The sequence below is a fragment of the Nanorana parkeri genome, unplaced genomic scaffold (assembly GCF_000935625.1).
Source record: "Nanorana parkeri isolate BGI_ZX_2015 unplaced genomic scaffold, ASM93562v1 scaffold21, whole genome shotgun sequence".
Taxonomy (NCBI): domain Eukaryota; kingdom Metazoa; phylum Chordata; class Amphibia; order Anura; family Dicroglossidae; genus Nanorana; species Nanorana parkeri.
Window position 1 is genome coordinate 2,521,189 of NW_017306289.1, and position 17,136 is coordinate 2,538,324.

Here is a 17,136-nt window from a genome sequence, read left to right on the forward strand (position 1 = left end):
CCCCCTCACCCTCAGAACTCCGGTGGCACCAAGAGAAGTGCTCTGACAGTTCACAAACTATGTATTCACATGCCCTGCATCTCCACCTGGGACCAGGAGCAAGTGTTAAAAAACGATCGTCCTCTAAGAGCAGAGGGAGAACTTACTGTGAGGAGCTTCACACACTGCATGACAGGCTCACAGCTACGGGCTCATCAACTTCAAAGTCAGCAGCAGGGGGGCGGGGCTGACAATACAGCTACATCCAGATCTCTACAGACAGCCGCTGGAGCTGCTTGTATACTAGCACCAGCACTGGAGCCACTGCACCGCTGCTTAATTTAGCGGGGGGGGCACACGGGGGGGGCAAAGCATAACACAGTGGGGGCAATTGCCCCCCCTTGCCCCCCTGTAGTGACGCCTATGGCTACAACTGGCCACGAAAAGATCTACAACACTTATTTCCCTGACAGCGACTGACTGAGCAAGATCAGCCAATATTTACAACCAATAACAAGGAGGTGTTTTTGCGGTCATTGGGGTTGCCAACGTATCTAGTTGGTTTTATCTAGCGTTTAACCAGCCACAGAACTCATCCAAGGGATGAACTAGTGGCCACTACCCAAGTGCAGCCTGTTCTCAAAAAACATCCAAACTGCAAAAAATCTTAGATGGAAGATGCCTAAAACGTTTGAAACCCTTAGATAATGCACCCTTTATACACAACAAACATAGCACATCATATACCAGATTACCTGTCTTGTTCTCAGGTAGTTCCTCTGCAGGCTTCTTTTTTTTCTGCTCGTGAAACATGTCAATCAGAGAGCGGGACCCTCCGGGCATCAGACCAGGTTTTAGTGACAAAGGGCCAAAATTAGATATGTGTGTTGGAACCAGTTGGTGCATCTGAAGTCCAACCTTAAATAAAACAGAGAACACACAAGAACAACTGACTTTCTACCCAATGAAAGAGTGAACATTCTAAAATGTGTCACGTGCTGAAATTGGTTGCTGACTCCGCAATTATGGAATGACAATATGACATTTTTGTAGCAATGGGAAACACTAATAAAAGAAATAAAAAAAAGAAAAGCGAATGATGTTGTTTAATCTACTTACCCCTCTCATATCTGAAACATTCAACTTCATTGAATTAAACATTTTTAGAACTTCTTTTTCAATTATTTTGGCATTATCGGTTGTTTGTTCTAGGGTTGCCGTTCTATATAAAAAAAATATATTTTAAAATCTTTACATGTTGTGGTAAACACGATACAAATTGAACAACACAACCAATATGATCTGAGATAAACAAAGTAATATGTGAGGCTGCTTTATTATACCATGTTTTATGCAGACTAAAGATCTAGTGTGTTTAATTAGTTTCTGAGAATACATGGATGATGAGGTTTCTGTGTCCAGCTGAGGTGCAAAATGTTTCGGAGGGCTCAGTTTCAAAAGGGTTAAAACAATCACACTGAATAATTTAAATTGTAGGCAGCTAATGGGGGCTCTCATGTTTCTCTCATAACAGACTGTTGTTAAGGATTGCACGAAAAGAAGTTAAAGGAGACCGTTGGTGATTGTCAGCACAGAAGCCCTTATTTTCCTATAAATCACAGCAACATGGGGCTAGTATAGGCATGCCTTGCATCAGGGCCTCAAGCAACTAATGTGTTGGGAGTATACCTTGTCTATTTCATCAGTAAATGGTGCAATACAAACATATTAAGGGATTAATGTATATACTTGCACATTCTGTGTAGAAGAAACAGTATTGCTCATAACAAAAGAAAGGGTGAGCGGTAGGGATGCACCGATACCAGTATTTTTGTACCGATAATTTTTTTCCGGTACTCGCTGATACCAATTACCGAGTAACGTAAGTCCCATTCAGGAAGCCAGGTGGCGTGTAATGACCCATCACCTGGCTTCCCAATTAGCCGGGAAGCCGGGCAGCGTGTAAAGACTCGCCACCCGGCTTCCCGATTAACAAAAAAGTCTGTCCCCTCTCACCTCGGCATGTCCAGCCTGTCACCCCTGGGGCCTCTCCATCCAGGAGCGGCCTTCCTCCGGTACCCAGCCGGAGCCGTCTTGATGGCCAATCATGAAAGCCGGGCACCGTGTAATGACGCGGCACCCTGCTTTCTGATTGGCCGGCTCATGCTCCCTCGTCATGAGATGACGAGGGAGCATGAAGCCCGCTTCCCGGCCAATCAGAATGCCGGGCGCTGCGTCATTACACAGCCCAAAGTACTCGCCCAAATACTCGGTATCGGCACTGATATCGATAGTAGTATCGGTGCATCCCTAGTGAGCGGTATAAAAGGCTGAGAAACAATTCAGGCAGTGTTACGTAATGTGAAGAGAAGTAACATTGGAAGAGAAATCAGTACATGTTTTTATAGCTAGTCCCACAGTGGATTCACCTTGCTACATTATCGCAGATTCCGTGACCCCCATATTTAGCAGATTCTATGGGTGCTCCAGCTTTTCGCACCATGACCTTAAGCGTGAGTTTTCTTCCCTTCATTTTCACCGACTCCAGCCTTTTCTGAATCTCTTCGCAAAGGTTTATCAGAAAAGCTTCTGCTTCACTGACCTGAAGACAAATGTTTCTTGTTAGAATCAGCTACTGATAAAAGCACAACGATGATTCTCCAGACACGCAATTTTGCTCTAATCTATCAATTTTTTTTGTAGCATTTAAAACAAAAAATGCAGTATACAGGTTCTAAAATGCTCACAGTATGATTCATGCATTACACGCGCAATTTATACTATACAATAGGGATGCACCGATATTTTTTTCTTCGGTACTTGCCGATAAGAATACTGATACTGGAAGTCCCATTAAGGAAGCCGGGTGGCGTGTAATGACACACCACCCGGCTTCCCGATTAGCCAGGAAGCCGCCTCCATGCTCTCTGGTCACCAGGGAAATGCTCCCTGGTCACCAGGTGACCAGGGAGCATGGAGCCGGCTTCCCAGCCAATCAGGAAGCTTGTAATTACGTGCCACCCAGCTTCCTGATACCGGAAGTTCGGGATAGGCATCGGGAGCATTTGGGTAAGTACGAGTACTCGCCCAAATACTCGGTTTTGGCAACGATACTAGCATCGTTGCATCCCTACTGTACAAATATAATTTCTTTCTTGTCCACTGGAGGTACCCAGAAGTCTTAAACCTTCGGGTCATAGGGCTGCCTACAAGAGAACTGTAAAATGAAAAGAAAAAAAAAAAACTCTAGCCCAGCCCAGGGTATACTACTACCAGCATTGTCTACGTTTTTTGCTAGTGCACTAGGAGGAATTACATGTTTTCTTTGACTCAACTGTCATGAAGACTACCCCATTTTAATGGCATTTCAATTAAGGAGCCTCTACTATGCTGAGCTTTCTTCTGTTTTGAAGCTATCCGGCATGGCTGTCCTCAGCCATACCACTCCTGAACCCCACTGGACTGGACGTTGCGGGGCTAGCCTGGAAGTGACCTTCAGGCACGGAGTTCTGCCTGGGGCGCTTTTTCAGGCTTAGACTCCAGCGCTGTTCCAGTACAAAGTTTGTTCTCGAGTGCTTCTGTTCTGGGTGCTTCTAGCTCATGTTCTACTAACGGGACAGGAAATGCTTGCAGCACGCCTACTGATGGTGCCAATGTCTGCAGTCTGGAATCATGTTGTCCATTGGTGTTAAGTGTTGGTCTCTCCTGTCTTTAGAGCCCTATTTGGCTCCATCAGGTGTAGCTGGATCCACTGCCCTCCTAGCTTAGGTTTTTACTACAGTTATGCAGGATTGGATTGGATGCAATTGTTTTCCAGTTATCTGCGGACTCCTGCACCCTTTCATGACAATTCTGTATTTGATTTATCCATGGCCTTAGCAGCTTTCTGAGCCATCAGCCATAAAGACTACAATTGTGAGTCGCTTAAATCCTTATAGGATTAATTCACCCGTGAGGAGTCGGAGTCTACTGTGCTTGCTGGCTGCTCTAAACGCTTTCTGGCTTCATATTCATTTTGCTTGAATATAGATCTTCAACGAATACAGATCTTCAGTCAAGCCTATCCCAATACCTGGCAGAATGTGTATTGTATCTAAAGAATATCCTTCTCACCAAGAAGACAGCATTTAAATGAACAGCATCATGTACCTGTGTGAAACGGATTCCATAGTTGATCTCAGCAGATACAGATTTTCTTTCCTTATCTTTTCTAATAGGTCGATCATCTAATCCTCTGCAAAATCGGTACAACATCTGACCTGTTTTAGGCCCAAATTCCTTCTGCAGTTTGGACATTGCAAGATTTTGAAGATCACCACATGTCTCTACATTTAATGATGCTAATTTATAATCCATAGACCGGCCTACTCCTAGATGGAGGGAAGAAATAGACTCATTAGTAGGAGTATGGACATTTAAAAACACTTTGGCAGTGCTTATATTTTAAAAGCTTACAAAAGTGTCATATCCTTAGACCCTAATGACCTGTAATAAAAATTATCCTAACCTGCAATATTTTAGGCAATCTTAAACAATTTCTTAAACAAGTTCCAATCATGAAAATGTTCAACAGCTGTAGATCATGAGAAACGCACATACATACATACATACATACATACATACATATTATAATACACACACACACAATATTGCCAAAAGTATTGGGCCGCCTGCCTTTACACATACATTAACTTTAATGGCACCCCAGTCTTAATCCGTAGGGTTCAATATTGAGTTGGCCCACCCTTTGCAGCTATAACAGCTTCAACTCTTCTGGGAAGGCGTCCACAAGGTTTAGGAGTGTGTCTACTGATGTTGTGCCAATCTGAAGGTCACACGAAGTTTGGAGGTCTGTAGCTATTGACTCTGCAGACAGTTGGTGACTTCTGTACACTGTGCACTTCAGCATGCGCTGACCCCTCTCTGTCATTGTACATGGCCTACCACTTCGTGGCTGAGTTGCTGTTGTTCCCAGTTGCTTCCACTTTGTTATAATACCAGTAATAGGTGACCACGGAATATTTTGTAGTAAGGAAAATTGACGGAACACCAGAATCCAATGATTTGGAGAGGTGTCCCAATACTTTTGGCAATATAGTGTACTTTGTGGCCAAAGTATGTGGACATCCCTCCAAATTACTACGTTTAGATGTTTCCAGTAAAGAGTACTGGTAATGCTACAGCATAGAAAGACATTTTAGACAACTGTGTGCTTCCAACCTTTTGGTATCAGTTTGGGGAAGGCCCTGTTCTGTTCCCCTGTGCAAAAAGCCAGGTCCATAAAGACACAGTTTGATGAGTTTGGTGTAGAGCTCTGACCTCAATAATACTGAATACCTTTGAGACATCAGTACCTGGTACCAGGTAACACCAGTACCTAACCCCAAAAATGCTCTCATAGAGACAATCCAAACTTTTGTGAAACCCCTGCCCAGAAAAGTGGAGGCTGTTATAGCTGCAAAGAGGGGGGCCAACTCCAGATTAATGACCATGGTTTTGGAATTGGATGTCCCAAGCACATATAGATGTAATGGTCTTCTGCTCCAAAAGAATCTCTTCACAAATCACAATTATACCCTCCCGACTGCTGTGAGCTCAGAACTTCACTGACCATTAAAGGAACTCTACATTATAAGTTATATAACTCACCATAAACTGTTTAATATAAAAAAAGATTTAATAACATTTGAAAAAGATTAAAGCCAAGGTGACAATTTTAAGAAAAGAACATAACGTGAATTCTCATTAAAAAGACAAAGCGATAATTATCTGGTAAACTGGTGACTAGCTGACCTGTAATAAAATAATCTACTTCTTCAGGTTTTAAGTGATACTGTCCATCAGGTTTAGCTTTCCTCGTTGCCATCCTAGCCAGAAGAATGTTTGATCCTAGAAAAAAATATATAATCATTTGTTTCTTACATAAAAAGACATCATACCCATACCCAACATGAAAAAGCCTAGACTGACAACTGAATGTGTATTTGTTGGCCTTGGACAGTCTGGCTTTATCTCAGAGGATAAAATAGGCAGATAGTTTGGAAAACTTCATATGATTGCTATACTGCGTATATTGGGAAAAGCAATACGTGTCTCCCCCAACCTCACCATTTTAATAAAGAAAAATGTTCATTCAACCTGTGAGGTTCTGTTTAGGGCTGCAGCTGGCACAGCAGACTTCATGTGGAACACAGTTGCACATTGGACAACTCTCTGATGTCTATGACCAGCTTAGTTTGCAAAAGGTAAAACCAATTCTCCAATCACATTATTATTATTATAATACAAACCCATTCCAACAGAAGCGGAACACAAAGTTTTCCCTTTAATTTCAGCACGAATAGCACTAGCAATTTCATCAGGGGCGAGTTTGGTCTCCGCAAGAATTTCTGTGATATCAACAAGAGCTTCATCACAGCTCACAGCTTCAATGTCATGAGTGTAACTGATAAAAACATAAAAGAATGACAGTCTGAATCACAATGTTTATAGTGTAATGTAAATTATTAGTATTTTATTCAAATTAATATAGCCAACATATTCTACAGCAGAGAAAAGCAAACTGAAACTCACATCAGTTCCTAACATTAAAAAAAGCTTACACTCTAATGTCCCTGCTACTATCACACAAACAATCACACACAGAATTTGCACTGAAGCTGCATTGGTATGATGGGAAAGAAGATTTCATACAGAAGAGTGCTATTTTGTTAATTGGAGCCAGTCTCCTATCCAGGGCAAGTAGTAACCACTTCAAGACTCCTGGAATTAATACTGGTATTGGGGCTGAGCACATTTTAGCATTACACGGTGATGTGCTTGCTCCACAACTAACACTGCTTTTGAGGGGTTCAGCAGTGATAGGGTGCACTCTTAGATTTACACAACAGGTGAAAACAATCAGTGTTTACACTCAGAGTCTTTCTGAGCCTGATGAAGGGGTACTTCTGAGCCCCCGAAAGCGCTTGTACTGAATGGCAATCTGTCATTAAAGGACTTTTTGCTGTAAATATTTGTGGTGTGCTGGTGACAATTTTTTACTACTTCTACACTCAGAGTCGGTACATTAATGGGTTCAATTCTGCTTTACAATTCCTTAATGGAGAATTATAGGGAGAGTGAATTACACTCATCCCCATAATTAGGAGACAACGTGTGACACCGAAGCTGTAACACGCCAGCTCTATAGATCGAGAGCTGAAGGATAACATACTACTGATCACTCCTGATCTTCTCCCTGCAGAGATCATTGTCAGGATATACTGAGTTTTGGGTCACAGGAGCACATTTAGTAAATATCCTCCTGTAACCCTGAAGAGAACTATTGCAAAAAGAGGTTGGGCCATAGTTCTCTTTTAAAATAGTAAGTGGCCATGTACTAGCAAATGTGAAACTATAACCCTATAACTCATCTGCAATCTGTAGTTTAACATCCTCTTGCACAATCTGCAGATGGAACCTTACTTTCAGTTCATACTTAGATAGCTAGCAGCTGACACTGCTGTGAGAGAATGATAGCTGTCAAAACTGGTCGTCACTGACAGCGCTGTTCCCCACTAACGATTTGGAACCAATCAGCGCTGTTCCCAGTCATGTGATCACCATGGCATGGCGATCAATTGGCTGTTTCTAAAGGGATAGTTGCTAGTGTATTTTCTTTTTCTGTGAACTTACTGTGCAAAGACCAAAAATACTTTAAAAAGGGAGAAAGTACAGTATATATATAAAAATTTTTTTTTTTAAAAGCTTATATTTAATCGTTTTTATTGTCCGATTGTTCATCATGGTCAGCCTATAATAATAATAATAACAAATCTAAGCAAAGAATTAATACAAAAAGGTATGTCCTTAACCTTTTTGATGCCAGAGCAGAGTGCACAAGTGAATTATGAGGTGAATAAAAAAACAAACACTCATCCCCATACTTCCATACTGTCACAGGTCGGCTCTATTGATCGGGAAGTCAGCAAACACACACCGCTTAACGCTGACTTTCCAATCCTCTCCCTGCAGAGAGCAGTGATTGTTCGTCATGACCCCCAGCGCAGACTGGAGGAACGGACAAGGGAGGGCGCAGCTGGCTCTGCCACTAGATAGGCAGAGCTAGCTGTCAATCAGCCAGCTGAGGGATCTTGACAGTATTGTTGGGATCCGTCTGGGCTGCGGCGTGGCTCTGCGCTCTCAGCATATACCGGGCAACAGTTTTGGGTCACCATAGGACACAGTATATGTCCTCCCGTGACCCTGAAGAGAACTATGGGCAAAAAAAGGTTGCCCCATAGTTCTCTTAACTCTAGTTAAGACAGACAGCCCTGCTCCTCTAGGTTTCAATAATAAAATCTGCCAGCACAGTACAGACAGGGTTAATCATGGCAAACAAAACACCCCAGCCCCCTCAACAGCGAGAATGAAGCAGGATTTTTCAGTCCTGGAGTTTCTAGAAAAGCAGCAATCGTTTATTTTTTTTTCTATTGATATGCCATGTGAACAGGAACAAGTAACAAATATAAAGTAGGTGTTATCTCAATTTGGCTGAAAAAGTGCAAATACACTTTAAGTAAATTTTTTTACAAATCTAAAACATTTAGTATAATAAAGGCCTACACAGAAATATAATGAAAGACAAAAAAAAACTAATTTATAAAATGAAAAGGACAAAATAGGAAACAAAAATGAATTCACTCAGTGATGATGAAATCTTAACATAGGATATAGGTGTCATTCCGAGGAACACTAACCTAGCCAATGTTCTGTACAAGGTCATGGAAACTTCTTTGTATGCATCAAAATCATATGGAACAACTTGTAGATCAGGGCAAAGCTGTTTAGCTTTCCCAAACATCATTCCATTTCTCACACCTGCTTGCCTAGAAAACAATGATAAACGTTGATTGCAATTGTACAGATGAGCAAAACAGTAACATTAAAGGAGATTTTGCGGCGCTAAAAACCCTTTCTGTGTAAATAACTAAAATATCCTAATAAATCAAGTAATACTCATAAACCGTGATCAGTGCAAAATGCTAACAGTGAAAACTTTTCTTCTAAAACTGTGAATAAATATTACTGTGTAAATAAAAGGAGAAGACCATATGGTCTCTTGTAATTGTGATAACTGTATAAAGCAATTTTAACAGTAAAAAACAATTAATAAAAACTGTAGTGTGCAGTCACTTTGTGCAAAGCAATTGAGGTGATACAACCTCTGTATGTTTAGACAAACCTCTCAAACAATCAAATCCATGATTTATAGTGATCCATTAAATAACATTAAATAACAAAAAAGTCCAGTCCAACTTCATGTAGTGATAGATGTAGAACAAAGAGAGTGTCTGGAGGGTTGATGAATATCCTCCAATTACTTAAACAGCGTGGTGGTGCATCCAATATGAGTGCGTGAAAAAACTTCAAAGTGTCACACACGATAACCCCGTAGGCAGTGCTCACTCACCGCATACATGCGTCCTTATGGGCTTTTGTAGTCAGCCTGGAGTAGGTATTTGGATCAGATGCCTCTTTAGTATATCCACCAGGTATTAGTCAGATGATGTTTCCCATAAATTAAGAGAGACTCCTCATGGTGAAGCATGTACATACAAATTTATTAAAAATGAACATGCAAACTTACATTAAAAGATGAAAAATTTAGAATGCGTCTTTAGCCATGTAGAAGTAAATCGTTAGCTGTGACCAGAATAAACCTGCTACCCCTTGGAAGACGTCCTTTAGTGACAAAACGCGTCGGGCGGGCCTATTCTGACATCACAGAGAATCAGGAAGTGAGCGTGGAGGCTCACGATTTACGGATTGCTTCATCTTTTAATGTAAGTTTGGATGTTCGTTTTTAATAAAAACTCTAAAGTGTCCAGGGCAATCTGTGCAGTCTTTCCACCATGGAAAATCACTTTATGATACTCCTATTTTTCTTCCAACCACCTCCAATCTGATTCCCTTCTGTGTTTCAAAGTGCACCACCTGCAAATGAAATGCTGCTCACCTTTACAGGACCTTAAAAAAATTTATTTATTACACTGGTTAAAAAACACCCATATTTTTTTACTGCACAACTTCTCTCAGGGAACAGTATAACCCATTGTTAATGCTAACAGTGAAAACTTTTCTTCTAAAACTGTGAATAAATATTACTGTGTAAATAAAAGGAGAAGACCATATGGTCTCTTGTAATTGTGATAACTGTATAAAGCAATTTTAACAGTAAAAAACAATTAATAAAAACTGTAGTGTGCAGTCACTTTGTGCAAAGCAATTGAGGTGATACAACCTCTGTATGTTTAGACAAACCTCTCAAACAATCAAATCCATGATTTATAGTGATCCATTAAATAACATTAAATAACAAAAAAGTCCAGTCCAACTTCATGTAGTGATAGATGTAGAACAAAGAGAGTGTCTGGAGGGTTGATGAATATCCTCCAATTACTTAAACAGCGTGGTGGTGCATCCAATATGAGTGCGTGAAAAAACTTCAAAGTGTCACACACGATAACCCCGTAGGCAGTGCTCACTCACCGCATACATGCGTCCTTATGGGCTTTTGTAGTCAGCCTGGAGTAGGTATTTGGATCAGATGCCTCTTTAGTATATCCACCAGGTATTAGTCAGATGATGTTTCCCATAAATTAAGAGAGACTCCTCATGGTGAAGCATGTACATACAAATTTATTAAAAATGAACATGCAAACTTACATTAAAAGATGAAAAATTTAGAATGCGTCTTTAGCCATGTAGAAGTAAATCGTTAGCTGTGACCAGAATAAACCTGCTACCCCTTGGAAGACGTCCTTTAGTGACAAAACGCGTCGGGCGGGCCTATTCTGACATCACAGAGAATCAGGAAGTGAGCGTGGAGGCTCACGATTTACGGATTGCTTCATCTTTTAATGTAAGTTTGGATGTTCGTTTTTAATAAAAACTCTAAAGTGTCCAGGGCAATCTGTGCAGTCTTTCCACCATGGAAAATCACTTTATGATACTCCTATTTTTCTTCCAACCACCTCCAATCTGATTCCCTTCTGTGTTTCAAAGTGCACCACCTGCAAATGAAATGCTGCTCACCTTTACAGGACCTTAAAAAAATTTATTTATTACACTGGTTAAAAAACACCCATATTTTTTTACTGCACAACTTCTCTCAGGGAACAGTATAACCCATTGTTCTCAGATTATTCCTGATCCTGTGTCACATGAAAAATGATAAAGAAATTAATTAGTAAATACCAGAAAGTAAATTAAATTTGGCTTTACCTTGCTTCATAACTACAAGACGAAATTTCTGCCAATGACAGCTGTGAGGTATCCAGGTTCATTTCATTCTTCTGTGCGGATAGTGGATTGTACCGTGCACAACTACCCTGGTCCAGTCCATTTATTTGGGCAGAGTCTACATTGCTCTGTGCAGATTGCTCTAGTGTATTGGGATTTTTAAAAAAGACAAAGAATTATAAATTTACAGAAACAACATTCAGACTCAGGTCTTCTAAACCAAATAGTCAATTAGGCTGCTGCTGCGAATCTCATAACTGAAGTGTCCTAGGACACTTGCTTCATCTGAGCACCACTACACAGGTCCACTACAAAAGCCTTCAACTGTCATAGTGGCACCAGCATCCTAAAACACAAATGCCAAGTCAACAGACTTTACATTAAAAGAAACATGTACCAAGAATAGGCGGTTGCTTGATCTGTCCTAGTTGTATGGCTATCATGCTCATTACACTGCTTGGAAACTTTCTGAGACACAGGTGCGGAACAAGTATACAGATCAGGAGGTCTCCTATCAATCTTTTCAATCTGCATGCTTGTTCCAAGCCAGTGACTCAAAGAATACTAAAGCTAAGAAACTAGTATGTCCAGAAGATGGTCCTCAGTGGCAACCAGTGTATTTCTCTCATTATAGGTTTCTATCAATGTGCTGGAGTACAGCTGGTGTTAAGTCCCACATCTTTCTCCCACTGTGCAGGGACAAAAAGCTGCATGTCTTCCGACACAGGTAGAGAAGGTTTATAAGCGGTCACTTCTACCCAACAGGTCATATCGAATATCGCAAAATAAGTTGTGGCAGCCTAGAGCAGCGTAAACCAACAAAACTAGGTACAAGGAAGCCCAAAGCAGTTGTCTGGACAGAGAGGAGGCGGATACAGAAGTCCTGTACAACAATGAAGAAGAAGCTGGGCCAGGAGTCCTTACTTGCAGAAAACGACTCTAAAGCTAGCTAGGATGTACAACAGGAAGTCTACAGTGTCTGACCTTTTTGGATATTAAAAAGACTATAAGACTTCAGCTTCCTGTTGTGAAGAATACAGCCCTAGGGGATAAGAAGCCATTTATCATTTTCCCTGAGAACAGAACTAATACTCCAGAAGTCTGCTGTGCCCCTCAAATGAGCAACAAGGTGCAATTTAGCATTGCACATTATGGGCAAATGCAGAGTCCTCAGATACCAGGTCATCTTGTTAAATGCTCTATGAAACTTTACAGTGGGTGACATGACTTTAAGAACATAGAATAATTAACACAACCGTTTGAAAAGTAAATCAAGACGGTTTCTATTTCTAAGTTATTCGTAGATTAGAATGCCATACCTTTATCTGTTTTGCTCTTTAATATTCTATTCTGATAGTACTCCATCTCCAACTGAGGATTAGCACCTTCACGGGAAAACACTTTTCCACTCCCTCTATTACTTGTAACAGCAACTGGTCTTCCTGCAGAATGATGAAAAAACGCATACTAACCATTTGTACATTACAGAAATGTTTATACTGTATACATGCAAGAGTGGGTCTGAACTGTTATAGAATGCAGGCACAGGATAATAATAAAAGGGTAATTAAACTGTTTTAGAAATAAATGGATGAATTGATGGATCATTCCTGCGTATAGGGTAAAACCCACTCCAGTTATACTATGTAAGCCCTCGTTCACACCTGAACGTTTTGTAGCGCGTTCTACGCTCGACGAACGCTCTACAAAACGCTCAAAAAAATAAATCCCATTGTATTCAATGGTCTCGTTCCCACCTTGGCGTATTTCCGCCCGTCCCTAACGCGCTACAAAACGGCCCACGGCTGAAAAGGTACAGGTACTACTTTGGGCCGTTTTGTTGCGCGTTTCCATTGGGATACAGCCAAGTAGCCTTCGGAAACGCGCGACGGTCGCGCAACCTTTTTACCGCGAATCGCGGTAAAAAAACACGCGGCAGACGCGCATATGCAATACGCCTTGGTGTGAACGAGACCTAATGCTAACCATTAGCAGATCGGCATAACAGCATGTTTGCCAATTTCATTTGTCATGTATATGGTCATTGTACCTTTACCTGTAATTCTCCTATAAACTAAATACTTAAAAGCCACGTAAACATATTGACAAATAATGATTTCAGAAATGTGACAACATTAAACTAAAAAGGGTTCAACATATCCACCTAGTAGCTTTGACAGATTGGTAAGTGAGCACATAGCATATAGAAGATGCAGAGAAAGACACAAAATCTTGAACCTATACAAAGCATTAATAAGACCCAAATAGGCAAATAAGCTTTGGGCACGAGTTGAAAAAAGGTCTAGTTGAGTTTCTAAAAACAGAAAATGTAAAAAGCTATGGATTGTGTAAGAAATGTAGAACGTGGACAAGGGAGTAGTCTAAATATATATATACTATTTTCCTGTTTCCTGGTTTTTAGTTTTCCTATACATCACCTGCTGGTTTAAAATGGTATTAAAACCTGCATAATGTTCTTTGCTACTCAACTCCTAATGTGACCTACATTCTGAGCTGCTTGTACCAACAGTGCTGTCCCCTTTTTACGGTGTAAAGGTGGCTTGCATGGTCCTATGGTGCCACCCATTTGTGCATGCCTGTGTGAAACTACAGCGTGGCATAGGGGTACTGCCTACGCCACAGTTGCAAGCAGCATTAACGTTTAAGACATATCCTCCCAAGTGTGATTCATAGAACACAGCTTGTAAGCACCATGCATGAAGAATGGCACTATAAATTATAACACATGTAGTCCCCAAGGAAGGGTGGCCAAAGGCTGCGCATGAGTGCGCACTCCCTGACTGGAAGTTCGGTGAAGCTGTACACAGGAACCTGAGACTGCGGCAGTAATATGAAATGAAAAGTAAATGTTTCAGGATGTTGTGAGGAATTTTTTTTGTTTGTTTTTGGTTGGAATTTGATTGTCATGTTTCTTTTTTCATCCTAAGATGTAACTTTAAAAAAACAAATCGGCAAAGCAGCACAAGTCTCTATGTGAAAAATAGCAAGTGTTACATAGCAAGCTGGAAATAAGGACAACCTGAGGTTCCGAGCTGAACTCAGAGAGCACAAGATGAATGTTCTAAGAAAAGAAAAAAAGACTCAAGATTTCAAAATAAAATGTAGTGGTGTGTTAGGTTGTGAGTGTGAACTACCAGGCCATTTATATGATTTCAGTAGATGTTGTATATACCTTTTATAAAAGACAGATCTGCAGCAGGCTTGCTCCTGCAACCTAGCATATGATATAGCAAAGTTAAGTCATCAATCTCTTATCTGCAATCATGTGACCATCAGTAATGACTGCTGTGCACATTAGTATTCTGCTCAATACCCAAGCAAGGCACACTACATTCAATCGGAGCCTTTTTAAATGCTGAAAATGGTGCTTCATATTGCTACGCTTGTAACCAAACATGGTTCATAAATAGGTGCATGCAATCACAAAAAAGGTACATAAACATTTAGGGACAAATGGTAAAACATGGCGCTGTAGGATAATTAACAGGTCTAAAACATTCAATGCAGTTGTTTGTTTTTATAAGAAAAGAACATACATTTTTGATGACAGCCAGAAACATCTAACAGAAAAAGAAAGATGAAGTCATTTTATCCAAAGAGAAAGCAAAATCATCACACTGTGCATTTTGATGGCATTTCTACAAATGGCTAATCAGTCTAGGGTGCTGCCCTGTCTTGATTGATTTCTGGCCATCAGCCACTAGCTCCAAGAAATGCAAATATAAAATGATGGGTGTAAGGTAGCCAGTGCACTTACAAAATAACGTACAGCTTATAGCTGTTTATTAGTGTTTAACATAAGGGAAACACAGTTAATGGATTCACATCACATTAAGCCAATAGTTAGACCGAAAGCAGTACATACAAAATGGATGCAATATCATGGACTAAAGGTGCCCATACACCTTACGATTATCGGACGATAATCGTATGCGATCGACTTTTCGAACGACAATCGTACGTGTGAATAGAGTGCCCAAACCGACATTACTGTACAATCGTACGACTTTTGACGGTCAAGCATGTTTGAAAACTTTGCTCGATCGTACGATTGTCGTAAGGTTGCTGGCGTTTCCGTCCGTCAAAAGTCGTACGATCTACACTGCGCGAACGAAAATACGACAAATCAATCACGCATTTCGTCCAGGTGCTTCTCGTTAATTACGGCTAAATTAATCTTGCGATCATCGGGGCAGGATGGGGCTGTCTTACGAAAATCGTACGACTATTCGATCATCGGACGAAAAGTTTCGTCCGATAATCGTATGGTGTATGGGCTTAGAGTTCTAAGAGCAAGAGGGCGTCTTGCCTGTAACCATATACTAGGTATTAACAATTGCAGCATCAACAAAAGTAACGGGTGTACGCCCCTTAGGGGGAAACCCAGGGGGGAAAGTTAGAACCTAACAGATAAGGGAGAGAGAGATAGTGGGGGGAGATCCCCAAGAAAGAAAAAGAAAAAAAGGAGACAGGAAAGGAATAGAAGAAAGGTAGTAATATCCCTCCTCATACTAATGGTGGTGGTAGTGGGTCCCAACTCATCAACAGTCATTACTTTGAGCAGCAATAGAGGCTGTCCCTCCCCCTCCTTGCGCCAGAATCGTATTAGCCTCATTTTCATTAAATCACTTACTTCCATAGATTTTTGTGAAGCAGAAATCTAAGTCACAGCCTACTGCAGTAGTGTTCTGCACCAAACTCTGCAAATTGATAGCATACTTATCTCAGCTATTGCTAGCAAACATCACCAGCTGCAGAGGACTACTTTTTCTTGAAAGATGCTTTATTTATGGAGGTTTCTCAATACAAAACAAAATAATGCAAATTAAGTCAGCAATACATTTTGACACTGAAGCAAAAAGCTTCTATGTGGACTTGTTCATTTCACACACTCTGTGGTGGATTACTTAATAACCACATTGAGGGGAATTTATCAAAAGTGGAGCAGACAAAATCTGGCGCAGATTTGAACTGTAACCAATCAGCCTCTCTCTTTCATTTTCAAATCTTACCTGAGCAAACTGAAGAGAAGTGTTGATTGGTCGCCATGGGCAACTGCTCCAGATTAGGTTTGCTCCAGTTTTGATAAACTCTTCCCATTGTGTGTAGAGAGGTTTTCTTAAATGAATTTTAGTGCATATAAACATGATATATTAGGCAACTTTTGGTAAATGGGGTTGCGTCGAGTATACATGGCAAACATGTCGAGCCCTAAAATTGCATGAGCCCGAAAAATTGGCTAAAAACGATAGCACCCAAAATTGTCCAAAGGCAACATTTTCAAAAAGCCTTTAGGGGTCATTACTTTAGAGTTAACAGTTAATGATATCCCTATAATTATTTCTCTCACTTCAACATTCACAGCAATACCCAATATGTGTGGTGCAATTGCTGTTTACATATGTGCACCTTAAGCATTTGTTTGCATTTGTGTGTGTGCACGGGGCAACGGGGTTGGTTTTAAAAATGTTGGTACCTTTTTATAATTCAATTTTTAATAACTATTTTAATTTAACTTTGTTGCCATCACAAGGGGGATAACAAGCCTCCTATGTGATGGCATAGTGCAGGTGAGAGGTACTCTCACTAGACCGCTGATGTCTCCACTCCTGCTGATGAAGCACAGGACCCTGCTCGATTGGCTGTCCACCTTGAATTTAGTCAGGAATCTGACAGCTCTGAACCTAGATGTGCTCAGAATACAACACTTCTGGGCTCATTGATCGCAGAGCCAATCCGGAACGGATGTTTGCCATCCTGACATCATACATCATTTACCGGACTCCTCAACAGCATCCGAAGTAAATGATGTCAGCATGCGCTCCCTGTCCCAGGCTCCCCACCAGAATAGGC

The 17,136-nt window shown here is 40.8% G+C and overlaps 1 protein-coding gene across 2 annotated transcripts in view; it reads right to left on the reverse strand.

The window, feature by feature from the left end:
* REV1 (REV1, DNA directed polymerase) overlaps positions 1–17,136 on the reverse strand; it is a 55,270-nt gene that overhangs the window by 15,690 nt on the left and 22,444 nt on the right. For both annotated transcript variants that reach the window (XM_018563435.1, XM_018563427.1), the window contains exons 8-16: positions 12,582–12,704; positions 11,245–11,404; positions 8,718–8,846; positions 6,270–6,424; positions 5,749–5,868; positions 4,129–4,349; positions 2,409–2,581; positions 1,099–1,201; positions 735–897 (exon numbers count right to left, since the gene is read on the reverse strand). In XM_018563435.1, the coding sequence (XP_018418937.1) occupies positions 735–897; positions 1,099–1,201; positions 2,409–2,581; positions 4,129–4,349; positions 5,749–5,868; positions 6,270–6,424; positions 8,718–8,846; positions 11,245–11,404; positions 12,582–12,704 (1,347 nt within the window). The remainder of the gene's footprint in view (positions 1–734; positions 898–1,098; positions 1,202–2,408; positions 2,582–4,128; positions 4,350–5,748; positions 5,869–6,269; positions 6,425–8,717; positions 8,847–11,244; positions 11,405–12,581; positions 12,705–17,136) is intronic.